This window comes from Cydia splendana, chromosome 15 (assembly GCF_910591565.1).
Source record: "Cydia splendana chromosome 15, ilCydSple1.2, whole genome shotgun sequence".
Lineage (NCBI taxonomy): Eukaryota > Metazoa > Arthropoda > Insecta > Lepidoptera > Tortricidae > Cydia > Cydia splendana.
Window position 1 is genome coordinate 14,695,397 of NC_085974.1, and position 16,443 is coordinate 14,711,839.

The 16,443-nt window shown below is 40.6% G+C and overlaps 1 protein-coding gene across 2 annotated transcripts in view; it reads left to right on the plus strand.

Moving 5' to 3' along the window:
* The window catches only part of LOC134797742 (SET domain-containing protein SmydA-8), a 45,213-nt gene extending 28,932 nt beyond the window's left edge, over positions 1–16,281 (plus strand). For both annotated transcript variants that reach the window (XM_063770100.1, XM_063770098.1), the window contains 3 exons: positions 13,968–14,093; positions 14,430–14,552; positions 15,085–16,281. In XM_063770100.1, the coding sequence (XP_063626170.1) occupies positions 13,968–14,093; positions 14,430–14,552; positions 15,085–16,177 (1,342 nt within the window). In that variant the 3' untranslated portion in view covers positions 16,178–16,281. The remainder of the gene's footprint in view (positions 1–13,967; positions 14,094–14,429; positions 14,553–15,084) is intronic.
* Positions 16,282–16,443: the final 162 nt, after the last annotated feature.

Genomic DNA, 16,443 nt, shown 5'->3' on the forward strand with positions numbered 1-16,443 from the left:
AACTTACTCAAAAGCTTTCAAGGTATTGATATGCTTAGTAATATTTAAAAAAATATACAAACTCTCAAGAGCCTTAACCTGCCGAAACAGGGGCCCTTTACCTTAAAGGAAGTAAATTTGGTATATTTTCATTATTAAAGTACACGAATGACAAAAAATATAGTCACAGGCGTCACAACCAAAAAAGGCAGGATTTTGTAGTCATTAGATGATAAAAACATAGAATTTAAGTCATAAATAGTCTTTCCACTTGCAAACACCAATCCCATTCTTATCGAACCTAATATATATGCTGCCTCCTTTGCCCAATTTTTTCATCGAGATCGCAACGTTCCGGTAACATTAGTTTTTTTTGCCATTAGAAATTTTGCGAGCCCGACACTTATAAAAATTGTCCATGAAAATATGGCGGCCCTTTTCTAAATATGGCTGGAGAAGTTTAGCCACTACCTTGTCTGTATGGCCTTGCCCTCCAATTTCAATATCATTTTTCCCTCTGTACATATGAGATTGGAGGACAAGGCCACCAGGAGTGGCTAACACATACATTTTGATGCCATATTTGTGGCGTTTACCTTTAATATATTGGCGAATGCCACTCCGGCCTCTAGACAAAATTAAAGATTCGTCTATATACCCCCAAATATATACCCCAGGGGAGAATCTCTGCAGATTCTCCCCTGGGGTATATATTTGGGGGTATAGCTTGCGTGCTAGCATCAGGTGATTGGGTCCTTACGTACTGGCATGGGCTACGTAACATACGTAGCTGCTACATGTATAACAGTAGACCGCACACGTATAATGAATCGGCATATTTACTCATTATGGCACTGTCTACGTATTATACGTAGCTTGCGTGTTAGCGTCAGGTGACTGGTCCTTACGTACTGGCATGGGCTACGTAAGATACGTAGCTGCTACATGTATAACAGCAGACCGCACACGTATAATTAATATGCATATTTACTCATCATGGCACTGCCTACGTATTTTATGTAGCTTGCGTGCTAGCATCAGGTGACTGGGTCCTTACGTACTGGCATGGGCTACGTAAGATACGTAGCTGCTACATGTATAACAGTAGACCGCACACGTATAATGAATCGGCATATTTACTCATCATGGCACTGTCTACGTATTTTACGTAGCTTGCGTGCTTGCATCAGGTGACTGGGTCCTTACGTACTGGCATGAGCTACGTAAGATAAGTAGCTGCTACATGTATAACAGTAGACTGCACACGTATAATGAATATGCATATTTACTAATCATGGCACTGTCTACGTATTTTACGTAGCTTGCGTGCTAGCATCAGGTGACTGGGTCCTTACGTACTGGCATGGGCTACGTAAGATACGTAGCTGCTACATGTATAACAGTAGACCGCACACGTATAATGAATCGGCATATTCACTCATCATGGCACTGTCTACGTATTTTACGTAGCTTGCGTGCTAGCATCAGGTGACTGGGTCCTTACGTACTGGCATGAACTACGTAAGATACGTAGCTGCTACATGTATAACAGTAGACTGCACACGTATAATGAATCGGCATATTCACTCATCATGGCACTGTCTACGTATTTTACGTAGCTTGCGTGCTAGCATCAGGTGACTGGGTCCTTACGTACTGGCATGAACTACGTAAGATACGTAGCTGCTACATGTATAACAGTAGACTGCACACGTATAATGAATCGGCATATTCACTCATCATGGCACTGTCTACGTATTTTACGTAGCTTGCGTGTTAGCGTCAGGTGACTGGTCCTTACGTACTGGCATGGGCTACGTAAGATACGTAGCTGCTACATGTATAACAGCAGACCGCACACGTATAATGAATATGCATATTTACTCATCATGGCACTGCCTACGTATTTTACGTAGCTTGCGTGCTAGCATCAGGTGACTGGGTCCTTACGTACTGGCATGGGCTACGTAAGATACGTAGCTGCTACATGTATAACAGTAGACCGCACACGTATAATGAATCGGCATATTTACTCATCATGGCACTGTCTACGTATTATACGTAGCTTGCGTGTTAGCGTCAGGTGACTGGTCCTTACGTACTGGCATGGGCTACGTAAGATACGTAGCTGTTACATGTATAACAGTAGTCCGCACACGTATAATGAATATGCATATTTACTCATCATGGCACTATCTACGTATTTTACGTAGCTTGCGTGCTAGCATCAAAAGCATGGATTAATCGGTTTTTAGAAGAGTATTCTAGACTGTGGTCTCAAAGTAACACCCGAAACGAAAAAGAGACAAAAATATGTGTAACTTTCCCCGTAATTAACTATAGCCAAACATGTTTTGCCAAAGAAAGGCTATGATGTGAATCTATTAAAATGTGTAGTAATTATTGTTTTAGCGTCTGCTTTAATCGTATGTTTTAAAGTTTGAAGTTGTGTAGCACCCGAAACGTCCGCCTGTCTGTCCCCGGCTTTTCTCCGTGGTGGTTAGTGCTAGAAAGCTGAAATTGGGCATGGATACATAAATCAATCATGGCGACAAAGTAGTAAAACAAAAATGACAAAAAAAAATTTTTTTAGGGTAGCTCCTGTACAACATATTTTTTATTTATTTTCGCCTTTAATCCTGTGATGTGAGGTGTCGTTGGATAGATTTCTCAAAATGAATAGGTGTCACCGTCAACCATTTTTTGATTAAGGGAATATTTTCGGAAATATTCGCATTGAAAGAAAAATAATTATGATATCTACGAGAAACACTTTTTGTTGTTAAGACTAATGTATTTTATAATAATTCAGCATTTAATACATATGTTTTTAATCGAATTTATTAAAAAGACAATATTTTCAATAAAATGAGCCGTGATTTCGTATAAATCTGTCTTAATTTCGTACTCGTAACACCCGAAACGAACCATGAGTAACACCCGAAACAGGTAATTTATTATATTAAAATTAAATAAAAAGTGATACTAAGTGTTACTTTAGTGTTTCAGTAGACTATAAGGACTATTATTACTTGACATAAATAAAACTGGAGGTTACTTGAGAAAATTCGCTAATTTATGCATTTTGGTACTGATGGTCAGAAGTTATAGGCCAATTCGCGTAACACCCGAAACAGCTACTTTTTAGTGAGTCTCTCGTTATTGCTCTTATACTTTAAATTATGTGTGTTCAGGAAAAGAAAATATTATCAAAGTAGTAGATAAATCAATAGTTTAACCTCCTAGTTCCTGTTACAATATCGAATAAAACCTTATTTTATGAGTTCAAGTGTAACACCCGAAACGGTGGAATGACCCATTTACTGGTATACTCTTGGGTCGTCCCATTAGTTTTTTGTCAAGTTCTTAAATTAGTCCCATTCTGCTTTCGTCACCCATTCTACATTCGTCAAGTTCATCGGTGGTCTTTTTCATATTTGGTTATACTTGGTTGTTTGCCTTTTTCTTATTTCGGCTTATTCCGGTATTCGTCATCATCTTCTTTGGGCATGTTCGATGTTAGTCAATTTCTTTTTTTAGTCTCATTCGTTATTCGTAATATCGTCTTTGGTCTTATTCTAATTTCGTATTTTTATTATTTAGGATCTTTTGAAATTTGGACATATTCTCTATTTGTCACGTTAAATATTCGTCCCGTTCGATATTCGTCCCATTCGATATTCGTCCCATTTACTATTTGTCTTGTTTTTTGTTTTGATTCCATAAACAATAATCCTTATACTTAAATATTAATTAAATGTATCCTAAACAATACAAATGTAGGGCAGATTAATCCAAAACGGGGACACGGGGCTTACTACGTCGTGCCGTGCCTGGTCTTAGACCAGGGCACAGTAGTATGGCTACTTAGATAGTTTCAGACTGATTAAAGCTTTGGTAACTGCTGTCAACCTTCTTCAGGGCGACTTCTATGACGCTCACGGGAGGGAAGGGATGATGAAATTGATAACCACACTGGGAAAAAGACAATCAACAAATATGGCCAAAGATGACAAAAACTACCAGCGAAAGTGACGAATGAAGAATATGACAGAATACAGAATAAGACAAATTAAGAACTTGTCAATAACCGAATGGGACCAATATCGAACGTGTCGAAGAAAAATGACGAATAATTAATGAGACTAAATACGAGATAGACTAACATCGAACATGCCCAAACAAGATAATGAAGAATACCGGAATGGGTCGGAATAAGAAAAAGGCAAACAACAAATATGACCAAAGATGAGAAAGCCCACCGACAAAAGTGACGAATGTAGAATGGGTGACGAAAGCAGAATAGGACTAATTTAAGAACTTGGCAAAAACCTAATGGGACGACCCAAGACGATACCCATTTACTCATCATGGCACTGTCTAAGTATTTTACGTAGCTTGCGTACTAGCATCAGGTGACTGGCTCCTTACGTGCTAGTATGGGCTACGTAAGAGACGTAGCTGCTACATGTATAACAGTAGACTGCACACGTATAATGAATATGCATATTTACTAATCATGGCACTGTCTACGTATTATACTTAGCTTGCGTGCTAGCGTCAGGTGACTGGGTCCTTACGTACTGGCATGGGCTACAAAAGATACGCAGCTGCTACATGTATAACAGTAGACCGCAGACGTATAATGAATATGCATATTTACTAATCATGGCACTGTCTACGTCTTATACGTAGCTTGCGTGCTAGCATCAGGTGACTGGGTCCTTACGTACTGGCATGAGCTACGTAAGATAAGTAGCTGCTACATGTATAACAGTAGACTGCACACGTATAATGAATATGCATATTTACTCATCATGGCACTGTCTACGTATTTTACGTAGCTTGCGTGCTAGCATCAGGTGACTGGGTCCTTACGTACTGGCATGGGCTACGTAACATACGAAGCTGCTACATGTATAACAGTAGACCGCACACTTATAATGAATCGGTATATTTACTCATCATGGCACTGTCTACGTATTTTACGTAACTTGCGTGCTGGCGTCAGGTGTCTAGGTTCTTACGTACTGGCATGGGCTACGTAAGATAGGTAGCTGCTACATGTATAACAGTAGACCGCACACGTATAATGAATCGGCATATTCACTCATCATGGCACTGTCTACGTATTTTACGTAGCTTGCGTGCTAGCATCAGGTGACTGGGTCCTTACATACTGGCATGAGCTACGTAAGATACGTAGCTGCTACATGTATGACAGTAGACCTCACACGTATAATGAATCGGTATATTTACTCATCATGGCACTGTCTACGTATTTTACGTAACTTGCGTGCTGGCGTCAGGTGACTGGGTCCTTACATACTGGCATGAGCTACGTAAGATACGTAGCTGCTACATGTATGACAGTAGACCTCACACGTATAATGAATCGGTATATTTACTCATCATGGCACTGTCTACGTATTTTACGTAATTTGCGTGCTGGGGTCAGGTATCTAGGTCCTTACGTACTGGCATGGGCTACGTAAGATAGGTAGCTGCTACATGTATAACAGTAGACCGCACACGTATAGTGAATCGGCATATTCACTCATCATGGCACTGTCTACGTATTTTACGTAGCTTGCGTGCTAGCATCAGGTGACTGGGTCCTTACATACTGGCATGGGCTACGTAACATACGTAGCTGCTACATGTATAACAGTAGACCGCACACGTATAATGACTCGGCATATTCACTCATCATGGCACTGTCTACGTATTTTACGTAGCTTTCGTGCTAGCATCAGGTGACTGGGTCCTTACGTACTGGCATGGGCTACGTAACATACGTAGCTGCTACATGTATAACAGTAGACCGCACACGTATAATGAATATGCATATTTACTCATCATGGCACTGTTTACGTATTTTACGTAGCTTGCGTGCTAGCATCAGGTGACTGGGTCCTTACGTACTGGCATGGGCTACGTAAGACACGTAGCTGCTACATGTTTAACAGTAGACCGCACACGTATAATGAATCGGCATATTTACTCATCATGGCACTGTCTACGTATTTTACGTAGCTTGCGTGCTTGCATCAGGTGACTGGGTCCTTACGTACTGGCATGAGCTACGTAACATACGTAGCTGCTACATGTATAACAGTAGACCGCACACGTATAATGAATCGGCATATGTACTCATCATGGCTCTGTCTACGTATATTACGTAGCTTGCGTGCTAGCATCAGGTGACTGGGTCTTTACGTACTGGCATGGGGTACGTAAGATACGTAGCTGCTACATGTATAACAGTAGACCGCACACGTATAATGAATCGACATATTCACTCATCATGGCACTGTCTACGTATTTTACGTAGCTTGCGTGCTAGCATCAGGTGACTGGGTCCTTACGTACTGGCATGAGCTACGTAAGATACGTAGCTGCTACATGTATAACAGTAGACTGCACACGTATAATGAATATGCATATTTACTCATCATGGCACTGTCTACGTATTTTACGTAGGTTGCGTGCTAGCATCAGGTGACTGGGTCCTTACGTACTGGCATGGGCTACATAAGATACGCAGCTGCTACATGTATAACAGTAGACCGCAGACGTATAATGAATATGCATATTTACTAATCATGGCACTGTCTACGTATTATACGTAGCTTGCGTGCTAGCATCAGGTGACTGGGTCCTTACGTACTGGCATGGGCTACGTAAGGTACGTAACTGCTACATGTATAACAGTAGACCGCACACGTATAATGAATCGGGATATTCACTCATCATGGCACTGTCTACGTATTTTACGTAGCTTGCGTGCTAGCATCAGGTGACTGGGTCCTTACGTACTGGCATGAGCTACGTAAGATACGTAGCTGCTACATGTATAACAGTAGACTGCACACGTATAATGAATATGCATATTTACTCATCATGGCACTGTCTACGTATTTTACGTAGCTTGCGTGCTAGCATTAGGTGACTGGGTCCTTACATACTGGCATGGGCTACGTAAGATACGTAGCTGCTACATGTATAACAGTAGACCGCACACGTATAATGAATCGGCATATTCACTCATTATGACACTGTCTACGTATTTTATGTAGCTTGCGTGCTAGCATCAGGTGACTGGGTCCTTACGTACTGGCATGAGCTACGTAAGATACGTAGCTGCTACATGTATAACAGTAGACTGCACACGTATAATGAATATGCATATTTACTCATCATTGCACTGTCTACGTATTTTACTTAGCTTGCGTGCTAGCATCAGGTGACTGGGTCCTTACGTACTGGCATGGGCTACGTAACATACGTAGCTGCTACATGTATAACAGTAGACCGCACACGTATAATGAATTGGCATATTTACTCATCATGGCTCTGTCTACGTATATTACGTAGCTTGCGTGCTAGCATCCGGTGACTGGGTCCTTATGTAATGGCATGGGCTACGTAACATACGTAGCTGCTACATGTTTAACAGTAGACCGCACACGTATAATGAATCGGCATATTTACTCATCATGGCACTGTCTACGTATTTTACGTAGCTTTCGTGCTAGCATCAGGTGACTGGGTCCTTACGTACTGGCATGGGCTACGTAACATACGTAGCTGCTACATGTATAACAGTAGACCGCACACGTATAATGAATTGGCATATTTACTCATCATGGCTCTGTCTACGTATATTACGTAGCTTGCGTGCTAGCATCCGGTGACTGGGTCCTTATGTAATGGCATGGGCTACGTAACATACGTAGCTGCTACATGTTTAACAGTAGACCGCACACGTATAATGAATCGGCATATTTACTCATCATGGCACTGTCTACGTATTTTACGTAGCTTGCGTGCTTGCATCAGGTGACTGGGTCCTTACGTACTGGCATGAGCTACGTAAGATAAGTAGCTGCTACATGTATAACAGTAGACTGCACACGTATAATGAATATGCATATTTACTAATCATGGCACTGTCTACGTATTTTACGTAGCTTGCGTGCTAGCATCAGGTGACTGGGTCCTTACGTACTGGCATGAACTACGTAAGATACGTAGCTGCTACATGTATAACAGTAGACTGCACACGTATAATGAATCGGCATATTCACTCATCATGGCACTGTCTACGTATTTTACTTAGCTTGCGTGCTAGCATCAGGTGACTGGGTCCTTACGTACTGGCATGGGCTACGTAACATACGTAGCTGCTACATGTATAACAGTAGACCGCACACGTATAATGAATCGGCATATGTACTCATCATGGCTCTGTCTACGTATATTACGTAGCTTGCGTGCTAGCATCAGGTGACTGGGTCCTTATGTAATGGCATGGGCTACGTAACATACGTAGCTGCTACATGTATAACAGTAGACCGCACACGTGTAATGAATATGCATATTTAGTCATCATGGCACTGTCTACGTATTTTACGTAGCTTGCGTGCTAGAATCAGGTGACTGGGTCCTTACGTACTGGCATGGGCTACGTAAGATACGTAGCTGCTACATGTATAACAGTAGACTGCACACGTATAATGAATATGCATATTTACTCATCATGGCACTGTCTACGTATTTTACTTAGCTTGCGTGCTAGCATCAGGTGACTGGGTCCTTACGTACTGGCACGGGCTACGTAACATACGTAGCTGCTACATGTATAACAGTAGACCGCACACGTATAATGAATCGGCATATGTACTCATCATGGCTCTGTCTACGTATATTACGTAGCTTGCGTGCTAGCATCAGGTGACTGGGTCCTTATGTAATGGCATGGGCTACGTAACATACGTAGCTGCTACATGTATAACAGTAGACCGCACACGTATAATGAATCGGTATATTTACTCATCATGGCACTGTCTACGTATTTTACGTAGCTTGCGTGCTAGCGTCAGGTGACTGGGTCCTTACGTACTGGCATGGGCTACGTAAGATACGTAGCTGCTACATGTATAACAGTAGACCGCACACGTATAATGAATCGGCATATTTACTCATCATGGGACTGTATAGTAGGTCGTATTTGTATTACAACTCTCGTAACTCGCCTACGTATTCGTAAAGATACGGATATCGTGTAAGTAAAGCCTTTAAATAAGTAGGAGGTGTACGTTTAAACAACTCTATATGATAACCAACACATGTATGAATAAAGATGTTTTCTACTTATGTTCATGTTCAGTTGAAAACTACTTATTATAAAGGTATAAGCTACTTATAAGTAGGAGGTTGAACTGGATGATGTACCCGAATATGTATGGGTAATGGTGGCAGCTACTTACATTCAAGTTCCTTAAACAACTACGTATTGTACGGGTATAACATACTTATTACGTAGGCGCTGACATTATACGTACAATATTGCAATGCCCGTACGCAACATTGTGTATCTCCTAAACGCGTAAGTAGCTTGCACCATTAAGCAGTATGCGGCAGCTGTATTAAGTATGCTGCACCCGTAGTAAGTAGCAAATTGCAAGCTACTTACAATTTTTAGCTTCATAAGTAGCAAATTTTTCTCAGTGTATTTGTTTTATAGCGGCAACAGAAATTAGATACAGCCTGGTGACTGTGGTGACAGACAGACAGACAGACAGACAGACAGTGGAGTCTTAATAATAGGGTCCCGTTTTTATTTGTATTAAGGTTTGTGCGAAGACTGCGAAGCCGAGATGGGTTGCCAGTTATAGGTACATAATTTTAATTCTAATCCTCCGTCTGGAGAGGATTCCAAGGAAATATTAATATCGCATTTCAATGCAAACGAAGTTATCTGAATAATAAATTGAATATAAAACTATGCAGACATTGTCAATGCTGGTGTCAATCAACTCTTGTTTATGATAAACATGAAATAAGTAAATAATACTTCGAATAATAATCATTCATGAAGGTCAGACGAGCGAAATTAATAAGATTTCGTTACTTCATTATATTGTGTTAGAAAACAATGAACGTACAGATTAAATCGAGGTTGACAAGGGTTTTCAGATTCGTTCATTATATGTTTTGTGTACGTTGTATATTAGTTATTATTATGTATTAACTATGTACCTACACTTTATTATAACAATAATTTGTAACCAGACTCGGACGCAGTGTGTGTAGTCTTTCCGTAACTCAGCTGAAACGTCGAAATTTAAGACGAAACAGGAGCTGAGTTTTAAATATTTTAGGTAAATATACCCGTCTCGCTAACGGAAGCGGCAACTTAAATTAGTGCGATAAGGACAAGGCGAAAAATCCTGCGTAATAATCTCAAAAATCGAGGTTTCGTACTCCTCTGTTTCCTCCTCCAAAACTTAACCAATCGTAACCAAATTTGGAAATCTAAATGATTATGAAATTATCTGTGTCGGACCGTTTTGCTTTTTTGGCTAATTGATATCAGTTTTGAATGCCACGCCTCTCATTGCGGCACAGTCAATTAGGCCATTTTGGCCATTTTTGAAGGGCTCTAGCGCCTTAAAAAACAAAAATATCAAAAAAAGCAAAACGGTCCGACACAGATATTTATTGACAACATTAACCTGTGTTGAAAAAATCATTGCTCTAGCTTCAAAAACCACGGAGGAAAACGAGGAGTACGTTTGTATGGAGAAATGACCACTCCCGTTGGCTCTTAAGGTAAAAACAATGAAATTATATCGCGGTAGACCCGTTGGTGTAATTAAATATAGTCCTACGTGCTTATCTTTTGTGACTAACCTAACATAAAATAAGAACGTGACGTGCCCTAATTCTGTGATTAAAACTCCTAGACTCATTCGTAGGTATCTAAAAGCCACAAGCTAAAAAAACGTCGCTACAGTCGCTACAAACTTTATCATAAAGCAGTCTAGTGGAGGTTAATGGGCACCCAGCCCAACACTCAACAGCTAGGCGGTAAAGTTACCATTGCTTGGCGAGACACAGTAGTATTACCTACTTAATGTTATAGGTTCGGGCGTACTAGTCCGATCGGCTGTTTAAATCGGTGAAATATTTTCCAAGAGGAAACACTGACTGCCCGAATCGAACTTGAAGATACGTCAATCAATAGATCTAGAAATGATATGGATTAGATGTGTCAGTGTCAAAAAGTGTCGTGTTTAGGGTTCCGTACCCAAAGGGTAAAACGGGACCCTATTACTAAGACTCCGCTGTCCGTCCGTCCGTCCGTCCGTCCGTCCGTCTGTCACCAGGCTATATCTCGTGATCTGTGATAGCTAGACAGCTGAAATTTTCACAGATGATGTATTTCTGTTGCCGCTATAACAATAAATACTACAAATAGAATAAAATAAAGATTAAAGTGGGGCTCCCATACAACAAACGTGATTTTTGACCGAAGTTAAGCAACGTCGGGCGGGGTCAGTATTTGGATGGGTGAGCGTTTTTATAGATAATGGTACGGAACCCTTCGTGTGCGAGTCCGACTAGCACTTGGCCAGTTTTTTTTTAAGAAATGTTCGTTCGTTCGTAATCTTAAAGTTCGAATCGGGCCGTCTGGGCGTATATCGCTGAATGCTTATCGTGGACGTGCTTATTGTCTGTGTTCAGAGGGCCTACCGCGAAACCCGCTCGTCGTGTTGCTTCTCTGTTCCACTTGTAAATTCATACGTAAGTGTGACAGGGAGGCAACATGTCGAACGTGCTTGGCGGTAGGCCCTCTGTGTTTCTCAGTTATTGTCTTATTGTTTACTTCGATATTCAGCAAAATCACAATTTTTGGCATTTATAATTTACCTATTTATATTGGATGGCTTGAGCATTCGACTCGCTGGCTCTTACTAAGTCGGTGCAATAACGTCCAGGTCAAGTGCTGGTCGACTGCAATTTTATTTAATGTACACATTTTTTGAGCGACGAATTTTTATAAGGTTTTCTAAGTGAAAACTCTTGAACTTTTAGTAGGTACCTAGTGCTTTTGAGGACCAAATTGTCTAATACAGTTCACCTGTGCCTACTAGTTTGTCAATATGCGACTACTTGTATATTATATATTTATTTATTTAAACTTTATTGCACAAAACATTAAATAATGTACAGGTGTAATTAAAAATAAAAATAATTAATGTATTGTCGGAGCGATAATTTTTGTTAGTATGCGTATATGTATAGGCATAATATTTGTGGTAGTATACCGCTGAAGAAGGGACGGCGAGCCCCAGTACACCCCGTGCCTTCTCGGCCCGACATTGTCGGATCGGACAATGTGAAAACGCTCTAAAGGGGCCCACTGATTAACAGTCCGCCGCACGGTATCGGCCTGTCAGTTGTTCGGTACTGTCAAAATTTTGTTCTAACTGACAGGCCGATACCGTCTGGCGGACTGTTAATCAGTGGGCCCCTTAAGGCTATACAAAATTCTACAGCTAATTTCTGAGCTAACCTACCACTTACATATAACTTAAGCTTTATTTACTAACTTGAAAAGCACGTATTAGCCGTGCTTAGGTACTATGTAAACTCCAAGTAATCCTTGTTCATCTTTTGTTTCTAAACATTGGAATGCTTAAAACAATTTATTTTTCAAATCTTTCAAGTCGGATTATTGCAAGAGAAGTTTAAATAATTGGATTTAGCAATTTTACATAACAAATTCCATTTTGCGTAGGATTCGCTGTTTTGAATTATTAATCATTTTTAGGGTGCCGTACCCAAAGGGTAAAAACGGGACCCTATTACTAAGACTCCGCTGTCCGTCTGTCCGTCTGTTCGTCCGTCTGTCCGTCTGTCTGTCTGTCTGTCCGTCCGTCTGTCTGTCTGTCACCAGGCTGTATCTCATGAACCGTGATAGCTAGGCAATTGAAATTTTCACAGATGATGTATTTCTGTTGCCGCTATAACAACCAATACTAAAAACACAATATAATAAATATTTAAGTGGGGCTCCCATACAACAAACGTGATTTTTTTGCCGTTTTTTGCGAAATGGTACGGAACCCTTCGTGCGCGAGTTCGACTCGCACTTGGCCGGTTTTTGTTTCTAGGAAGCTTTGTTTTGTTTTTGAAATGATTTCAAAGTAATAATACAGATCGAAAAATTGAACGTCAATTACTTTCTGGCCCTAAAAGAAGAAAACAACTTTTATTCTATTATGGCTAAGACAAAGCTTAGGATTTTAATAATTTTAGCAGTCTGTGTAGGTATATTGACGTTTTATGTAGTCAGGGCTGGATTTCCCCCTAGGCCCACAAGGCCCGGGCCTAGGGGCCCAGGCAACCTAGCAATGGTTTTGAGATGGGAAGGGGGCTCTCCCTAAATTTTAAGTGCCATACCAAGTGCCTAGGGGCCCTAGGTCTCTAAATCCGGGCCTATATGTAGTCTGTTCTTCGTAGCGTCCTAAATATTTACGGGCCGGCTTTGGACCGAGTACAGCGCGCCTCGTACGTCGGGCTACGCCCGACTCTTTTAATATGAGGGCGCCGAAGGCGCCCGGCTTTGGACCGCGTACAGCGCGCCACGTACATCGGGCTGCGCCTGACCCTTTTAGTGTCGCCTTTTGGACCGAGTCCGGTGCGTCACATTGGTACATTTCAGTATGCTTCGCCTGATCACTGCGAAGGAGTTTTTTTCTTTGAAGGAAATGTGTCAATCCATTTAGTTGGCCCCATGCGTGTAGCTTGACTACTTGTCAACTTGCAATTTGCTCCAGGTATCTTCCGTTTCTTTTGCTCATTACATACCTACTATTTCTTCATTTCTAATAAGACAATAAAAAGACAAATAAATAACTTATGAACTAAATAAATCTATGAATACAATAAAACTAAGAACCCTAAATATATTTCTTTATTCTTCTTCCTCACGTTATCCCGGCATTTTGCCACGGCTCATGGGAGCCTGGGGTCCGCTTGACAACTAGTCCCATGATTTGATGTAGGCACTAGTTTTTACGAATGCGACTGTTACTCGACTGGTGGAAGATGATGATGATAGGGTGATGCGAAAACTAGTTACGAGTTTAGACGTTCCTGGTGTACAGAGGTTTAAACTTGTTGTCCCTTTCCAGATGTGGCTGGCCAGTGTGCAGTGGAAACTGTCCAGGACTGACAGACCCAAGACACCACGGAGCTGAGTGCGTCATACTTAGCTCGCGGCCCGAATGTGTACTTGACAATATGCCTGACTATTATAGGTAAGACAGCTTAATTGCTAAACTGTGCTGGACACTGTATACAGAGCTGCAAAAGTGCATACTCACCTTTTTAATGGAGTTAATTCATGAAGTGCATATGAACTTTTGCAGCTCGCTGTATCAAAGCATCTTTGCTAGACATAATAGTTCTCCCCAATGATTTAAAGGTGATCTAAATGAGATTAGGACAACTGCACTTAGGAATACTTGCAGCCGTCCTTATCCAGGGTAGTCTTCAACCTTCCCGAGATCATTGGTCCATTATGTTTAAGACAAAGAGAATTGTTTAAGACTTATCTAAAATACCAGTCTGAGTCATTGTTACATATTTTCCAGGCATGACGCTCTTCTGCCTCTACGATGCGCGTTGCTGCAGTCGACTGCACCCGAACTGTGGAAGAAGCTGGCAGAAATGCAGTCACATATGGAGTGCCGCTCTCCGGGAACAGAAGCTTACGAGTGAGTCTCTAACACTGATTAACAGTCCGTCGGACGGTATCGGCCTGTTAGTTAGAACAAAATTTTGACAGTTCCGAACAACTGACAGGCCGATACCGTCCGGCGGACTGTTAATCAGTGGGCCCCTTAAGAAAATTAAAAGCAATATTAAATACCACTTCCTTAACGGTGAAAATTTTACTGTGTGGGATTTTATTATTCAACTAGGTATTACAAATACAGAATACCATATGTTTAAAGGATGACTTACGTTAGAACGGGCCGTGCCCGGCCCGGAGCTTCCGGCGCTTACTTTTCTATGACATGACAGGCGATCACGTGATGCTTTTCATATAAAACAATGCACCGGAAGCTCCGGCCCGGACACGGTCCGGTCTAACGTGAGTCATCCTTAAAACTGTAGTGGACGAAATAATGGTGTTATTGGAGTTAATGTGATTAAAACATTGGAATATTTATATAAATATTGTTTACTTCCAACACACGTTGTTGTAAGTCGTTAAATAATTACAAATATCTTTATTTATTTCAGTGAAGCCAACGAGTTCATCGTAGAATACCTCATGAACAACTTCATCAATAAGCTTGACGAGGAGACGAAGAAGAAATATTTTCCAGAGATGTCAGCAGAACACCTTCACGTATTCTGTGGCATTATTGACACTAATGCACTTGAAATCCGTCTGCTGGAGGGTACTGAGCTACTTGCACTATACACTAACACTTGTATCATGGAACATAGTTGTATACCAAACACAAAACATACCTTTAGCCACGGGACTAAAGATAGGAATGATTTCTTTAAAATCACTGTCAAAGTCGTAGTTCCAGTGTTGAAAGGGAATCATATAACAACAATGTACAGCCATGCTTTATGGGGAACACAAGCAAGGAGACAGCATTTGAAGGATACCAAATATTTTGCCTGTCGATGTGAAAGATGTGCTGATCCAACTGAACTTGGAACATACATCAGTGCTATGAAATGTCTAGGAGATGGAGATAGTATCTGCGACGGAATACATTTGCCTGAAGACCCGTTAGATGATGAAACTGATTGGGCTTGTAATAAATGTTCAGTAAAAGTAAATGGATCACAAGTTCTTATGTTAATATCACAAATGGCTGAAGAAATAGAGGCTGTAGAAATGATGGGAGGAACAATACAGATGTTGGAAGATTTGCTTTGCAGATTGTCCATGTTTCTGCATCCAAATCACTATCACTTGTATTCTATAAAGCACTCCTTATTACAGCTGTATGGTCGACAAGCGGGTTACACTTCAGATGAAATTTTGAATAGGAAAATCAAAATGTGCAAGGATCTTATTGATATTACGAAGAAACTAGATCCAGGTAACGCTAGACTGAGTTTGTACATGGCTGTCTTGCAACATGAATTACATTCTGCCTTAGTTATGATTGTCAAGAAAGCCAACGGCGAAGGAAAACCTCTGGACGATTTGAAACCACTTATTTCACAAGCTAAAGCTGCTATTAACGCAGCATTAGACTCATTGAAAGATGACATGGAAGAAATAGCCGGAAAAAAGTTATTTGCTGTTATTACTGAAAGCAAAACGGATTTTGATAAGTATTGTAAGAAAAAGAAGATTACCGTTTGATTTTGTTTATTGGTTTTTTGTTTTTATTAGTAATATTTTTATAATAGTTTGTTACCTTATCATTAAATATCACAGTTGTTTCTTTGTTCACATTTTCTTATATCTACATTTTGTTATCATAAGCTATAATAAAAAAAATGTTTCTAATTTTTGCTAAACTATTTTTCTTTCATCGATTACGACCATTTATGGTCAAAATTTTTCAACTTTAAAAATGCAAGTAGCATTCTCACTTCCTTTTATATCAGCATATTAAAAGACTTACT